This window comes from Rhea americana, unplaced genomic scaffold (genome assembly GCF_003343005.1).
Source record: "Rhea americana isolate MKP2758 unplaced genomic scaffold, rheAme1 scaffold_608, whole genome shotgun sequence".
Classification (NCBI taxonomy): Eukaryota; Metazoa; Chordata; class Aves; order Rheiformes; family Rheidae; genus Rhea; species Rhea americana.
The window spans coordinates 7,750-13,644 of NW_028186766.1; the positions used below are offsets into that span (position 1 = coordinate 7,750).

Consider the following 5,895-nt stretch of genomic DNA (forward strand, 5'->3'; position numbering starts at 1 on the left):
GCGCCCGTGCTGGAGCAGGTTGTGCCGTGCCGCGGGGCCGCCGCTCCGGCGCGGCCCGTCAGCTCCGCGGTCTGCTCCCGCAGTACTACATCATCGAGGTGAACGCCCGGCTCTCCCGCAGCTCGGCCCTGGCCAGCAAGGCCACCGGCTACCCCCTGGCCTACGTGGCCGCCAAGCTGGCTCTGGGCATCCCGCTGCCCGTCCTCAGGTAACGGCGGCGCCGCTCCGTGTCCCGTGGCACCGGGAGCTGGGACAGAGCGGTGGGCGCCGGCTCGGCCTCGCGCGCCGCCTCTGCCCCGGCGGCCTCGTGCCCTCCTGCGGGGCCACCCCGGCCGTTGACCCCTCCTGTCCTCAGGAACTCTGTCACCAACTCCACCACGGCCAACTTCGAGCCCAGCCTGGACTACTGCGTGGTGAAGATCCCGCGCTGGGACCTCAGCAAGTTCCTGCGCGTCAGCACCAAGATCGGCAGCTCCATGAAGAGCGTGGGTGAGCACGGCGTGGCGGCGGGCGGCGCGGTGAGCACGGCGGGCGTCCTGGCGCCCCGCTCACCGCCCCGTCCCTCAGGGGAGGTCATGGCCATTGGGAGGAACTTCGAGGAGGCTTTCCAGAAGGCGCTGCGGATGGTGGACGAGAACTGTGTGGGCTTTGACCACACCGTGAAGCCGGCCTCAGATGTGGTGAGCACCGGAGCCTGGCAGGGCGGGAAGGCGGGAGGATGGCGCTGGGGGGGGAGCTGTGGGGACAGTCCCAGGAGTGGCAGCCAGCCGGGGCACTCCGGCCCCACTCATCCCTCTGCCCGGCAGGAGCTGGAGACGCCCACGGACAAGCGGATCTTCGTGCTGGCAGCCGCGCTGCGGGCCGGCTACTCCATCGAGCGCCTCTACGAGCTGACCAAAATCGACCGCTGGTTCCTGCACAAGATGAAGAACATCACGGATCATGCGGTGCTGCTGGAGTCATACCGCGAGGAGCAGAACACCATGCCACCCGCCGTGCTCAAGCGGGCCAAGCAGCTTGGCTTCTCCGACAAGCAGGTGGCCCTGGCGGTGCTCAGGTAACGTGGGGTGGGTGGTGGAGTGGTGGCTGTGGCCCAGCTCTGCTCCCAGCGCCAGGGCCAAATGCTCGCTCTGCCCCTTGCAGCACGGAGCTGGCTGTGAGGAAGATGCGACGTGACCTGAAGATCCTGCCGGTGGTGAAGCAGATCGACACGGTGGCTGCGGAGTGGCCAGCCCAAACCAACTACCTATATCTGACCTACAACGGGACCGAGCACGACCTGGCCTTTCGTGAGCCTCACGTCATGGTCATTGGCTCTGGTGTCTACCGCATTGGCAGCAGTGTGGAGTTTGACTGGTGCGCCGTGGGCTGCATCCAGGAGCTCCGCAAGGTCGGCCGGGGCTTTGGGTGCCCCTGTGGGGCCAGTGCTTGGGCCTGGGCAGGCGTCGGTGGGGGCAGCCATGGGGCTGAGGCCCAAGCACCTGGGATGTGGGCAGGAGGATGGGGCTGGGCCGGAGAGGGGACCGTGGTGCCTCATCTCATCCTCTCCCTCCTGCCCCTGCAGATGGGCTTCAAGACGATCATGGTGAACTACAACCCGGAGACAGTGAGCACTGACTACGACATGTGTGACCGCCTCTACTTCGACGAGATCTCCTTTGAGGTGAGTGGAGCTGGGGGCCCCATCAACTGTGGGGCAGGGGTTGGGGATGTCCTAGGCCCTGCTTGCTGTGGGGCTGGCCAGGGTGGCAGTCCCTGTGCCGCACGTGATGCCCGCAGGTGGTGATGGACATCTATGAGCTGGAGAACCCTGAGGGCGTGATCCTGTCCATGGGGGGGCAGCTGCCCAACAACATCGCCATGGCCCTGCACCGGCAGCAGTGCCGCATCCTTGGCACCTCCCCGGAGGCTATCGACTCTGCYGAGAACCGCTTCAAGTTCTCCCGCCTGCTCGACACCATTGGCATTAGCCAGCCCCTCTGGAAGGAGCTTTCCGACATGGAGGTGGGGGCCAGAGCTAGGAGGGGTGGTGGGATGGGAGGTGTGAGGGGCTGCAGGGGACGGCGGGATGGGAGGTGTGAGGGGCTGCAGGGGGCAGCGGGGTCCGTGGCCTTCAGCGCATTCCCTGAAGCCGCCCGCTCTCCTGCAGTCGGCCAAGCAGTTCTGCTGCAAGGTGGGGTACCCCTGCGTCGTGCGCCCCTCCTACGTGCTGAGCGGTGCGGCCATGAACGTGGCCTACTCGGACAGCGACCTGGAGAAGTTCCTGAGCAATGCTGTGGCCGTGTCCAAGGAACAGCCCGTGGTCATCTCCAAGTTCATCCAGGAGGCCAAGGTCAGCGAGGGCTCCCATGGCTGAGTTTGGCTGCTCTGGCAGCCCCTGTGGGGGCTGGTTCCCTGCTGAGATTGTGCCCCCACCCACAGGAGATTGATGTGGACGCAGTGGCCTGTGACGGTGTGGTGGTGGCCATTGCCATCTCGGAACACGTGGAGAACGCTGGGGTGCACTCGGGTGACGCTACGCTGGTGACACCACCCCAGGACATCACCCCCAAGACGCTGGAGCGCATTAAGGCCATYGTCCATGCTATCGGGCAGGAACTGCAGGTCACTGGGCCCTTCAACCTGCAGCTAATYGCCAAGGTACCCCAGTCAGAGAGAGCAGTGCTGGGCCAGCACCATGCTGTGCTGGGGCTTTGCTGGTGCCAGTGAGCCAGGGTGGCTGGGAGGGTCCTTGTCCCGGCCCTGTGGCCTCTGGACTTGCCTCAGACCCGACCATCTCCTGCAGGATGATCAGCTGAAGGTGATCGAGTGCAACGTGCGTGTGTCCCGCTCCTTCCCCTTTGTCTCCAAGACCCTGGGGGTGGACCTGGTGGCCCTGGCCAGCCAGGTGATCATGGGCGAGGATGTGGAGCCCGTGGGGCTCATGACTGGCACGGGCATCGTTGGTGTCAAGGTAAACRGGACATGGGGGGCGGCAGCATGGGCTCTGGGGGGCCTCGGGGGCCTCGGCGGTCTCTGAGCCCTGCCTCCCCCAGGTGCCCCAATTCTCCTTCTCGCGCCTGGCGGGCGCCGATGTGGTGCTGGGYGTGGAGATGACTAGCACGGGCGAGGTGGCCTGCTTCGGGGAGAACCGCTGTGAGGCCTACCTGAAGGCCATGCTCAGCACCGGCTTCAAGATCCCCAAGAAGAACATCCTGTTGACCATCGGTAGCTACAAGGTGTGGGACTGGGGGACCTCGCAGGGCTGGGGGACCCCACGGCCCAKCTCTGTGCTCTGACAGCCCCTGGGGTCATTGCAGAACAAGAGCGAGCTGCTGCCCACAGTGCGGACGCTGGAGAGCCTCGGCTACAAGCTGTACGCCAGCCTGGGCACCGCAGACTTCTACACCGAGCAYGGCATCAAGGTGGGGGCTCTGGGGCCTGGAGGGCTGGGGCGTCCGTAGGGGCCAGGGTGGGCGTGCGGGGCCCTGATGGCGAGCCTTGCTGTGGCAGGTGATGGCTGTGGACTGGCACTTCGAGGAGGCGGACGGCAGCGAGGCGGGCGCCCGGGAGACTCAGCGCAGCATCCTGGACTACCTGGCCGAGAACCACTTCGAGATGGTCATCAACCTGTCGATGCGCAACTCGGGGGGCCGACGGCTCTCCTCCTTCGTCACCAAGGGCTACCGCACCCGGCGCCTGGCCGTCGACTACTCCGTGCCGCTCATCATCGACATCAAGTGCACCAAGCTCTTTGTGGAGGTGGGTCCGCGCGTGGGGGGCCGAGCTGGGGTGTGGGCCGTGGGGGGAGCAGGTGGGCTGGCAGGGAGGGTGTGGGGAGGAAAGTGCCRTGGGGTTGGAGTGTATGCGGGGGTGTCCCTGGCTGCGGGGTAGGGGGACTCGGGCAGATGTCCTCACCCCGGCCCCACTGCATGYGGGTCGTGTCCCCGCAGGCGCTGGGGCAGATTGGGGCGGCACCCCCGCTGAAGATGCACGTGGACTGCATGACGTCCCAGAAGCTCATCCGCCTGCCGGGTAGGTGGGGCCGCGGGCGCCGTGGGGCCGGGAGCCGCGCCGGCATGGTGCCGCCTGCCCCCCGGGAGGGGAGACGTTTCGCCAGGGCTGACGCTGCCCCTCCGCAGGGCTGATCGACATCCACGTGCACCTCCGCGAGCCGGGCGGCACCCACAAGGAGGACTTCTCCTCGGGCACGGCGGCCGCCCTGGCGGGGGGCGTCACCTTGGTGTGCGCCATGCCCAACACCAGCCCCGCCGTCACCGACGCCGCCTCCTTCGCCCTGGCGCAGAAGGTGAGGGGCCGCCGACGTCCCCGGGCCGCGGGGCTGGCGGGGCAGCGCCGACCCCGTCTCGCTCCCCGCAGCTCGCCGAGGCCGGGGCCCGCTGCGACTTCGCCCTCTTCCTGGGGGCCTCGTCGGACAACGCCGGCTCCCTGGGCCCCCTGGCCGGGGCAGCCGCCGGGCTCAAGATGTACCTGAACGACACCTTCTCCAGCCTGCGGATGGACGACGTGTCGCAGTGGATGGAGGTGAGCCGCGGCGGGGGCGCGCGGGGCCGGGGGCGCGGGGCCGGGCCTCACCCGGTCGCTCCGTGTCCCCCAGCACTTCGAGCAGTGGCCGCGGCACCTGCCCATCGTGGCCCACGCGGAGCGGCAGACGGTGGCCGCCGTCCTGATGGTGGCTCAGCTCTACCAGCGCCCCGTGCACGTCTGCCACGTGGCCCGCAGGGAGGAGGTGAGAGCGCCCGGGGGGCCGCCGGGGCGCGCGGCGCTGCCCGCGGGGYCCCTTCGGGGCCGGCCCTCACCGTGGCCCCCCAGATCCTGCTCATCAAGGCGGCGAAGCAGAAGGGCGTCCCGGTGACGTGCGAGGTGGCCCCGCATCACCTCTTCCTGTGCCGGGACGACCTGGGGCGCCTCGGGGAGGGCCGTGGGGCCGTGCGGCCGGCGCTGGGCACCCGCCAGGACCTGGAGGCCCTCTGGGAGAACATGGACACCATCGACTGCTTCGCCACGGACCATGGTGAGCCTCGGGGGCTTGGCGGCCATGGGGAAGGGGGTGGGTGGCGCAGTAGGTACCTGGCCCCAYGGTGACCATCCCTGTCCTGCAGCCCCGCACACGCTGGAGGAGAAGCAGGGCCAGGAGCCGCCCCCCGGGTACCCCGGCCTGGAGACGATGCTGCCCCTGCTGCTGACGGCCGTGTCCGAGGGGCGCCTGAGYGTGGAGGACATCGTTCAGCGCCTCTACGAGAACCCCCGCAAGATCTTCGGGCTGCCAGCGCAGGAGGACACCTACGTGGAGGTAGGGCCTGTCCGGCTGGCCGCCCCCTGGGCCACCCCCCCGGCCCGACCYCCCAGCCCTGACCTGCTCCCACCCGCAGGTGGACCTGGAGCACGAGTGGATCATCCCCGGGCAGACGGCCTTCTCCAAGGCCCGGTGGACGCCCTTCGAGGGCATGAGGGTGAAGGGGACGGTGCGGAGGGTCGTGCTACGTGGGGAGGTCGCCTACATCGATGGCCAGGTGAGGCCCTGGCCCTCATCCCTGGTGCCCCTGTGTGCACCTGTGTGGGGGTCCCGCTGTCCCCGCACTGAGCCTGTCGCCCGCAGGTGCTGGTGTCCCCTGGCTACGGGCAGGACGTGAGGAAGTGGCCGGCGGGAGCTGTGCCGGTGCCGCCCGCGGTCCCCGCCAAGGAGAGCGTGAAGGTAGGGGGGCGGCGAGGCGGCGGGGGGCACCAGGGCTGCCGCTCCGGTCCCAGCTCGGCCTCTCCTTGCAGACCCCCGAGCGGCTCCGGCACGCCGCGGCCGGTGAGACGCTGCGCAGCCGAGCCTCCAGCCCGCGCCGGGCCGGCCCCGGGGGCGAGGGCCGCTTCCACCTGCCGCCCCGCATCCACCGGGCCTCCGAC

General features: G+C 69.2%; 1 protein-coding gene across 1 annotated transcript in view; it reads left to right on the forward strand.

Annotated features, from left to right (window-relative positions):
• Positions 1 to 5,895, forward strand: part of CAD (carbamoyl-phosphate synthetase 2, aspartate transcarbamylase, and dihydroorotase) — a 20,221-nt gene that overhangs the window by 7,359 nt on the left and 6,967 nt on the right. Inside the window, 22 exon segments of the mRNA XM_085319993.1 lie at positions 84 to 208; positions 356 to 489; positions 568 to 680; positions 807 to 1,057; positions 1,144 to 1,390; positions 1,565 to 1,663; positions 1,780 to 2,004; positions 2,150 to 2,332; positions 2,422 to 2,640; positions 2,786 to 2,953; positions 3,036 to 3,218; positions 3,300 to 3,404; positions 3,493 to 3,741; positions 3,933 to 4,014; positions 4,122 to 4,288; positions 4,360 to 4,524; positions 4,598 to 4,729; positions 4,813 to 5,014; positions 5,103 to 5,293; positions 5,373 to 5,513; positions 5,600 to 5,695; positions 5,767 to 5,895. Of these exon segments, the coding sequence (XP_085176119.1) occupies positions 84 to 208; positions 356 to 489; positions 568 to 680; positions 807 to 1,057; positions 1,144 to 1,390; positions 1,565 to 1,663; positions 1,780 to 2,004; positions 2,150 to 2,332; positions 2,422 to 2,640; positions 2,786 to 2,953; positions 3,036 to 3,218; positions 3,300 to 3,404; positions 3,493 to 3,741; positions 3,933 to 4,014; positions 4,122 to 4,288; positions 4,360 to 4,524; positions 4,598 to 4,729; positions 4,813 to 5,014; positions 5,103 to 5,293; positions 5,373 to 5,513; positions 5,600 to 5,695; positions 5,767 to 5,895 (3,606 nt within the window).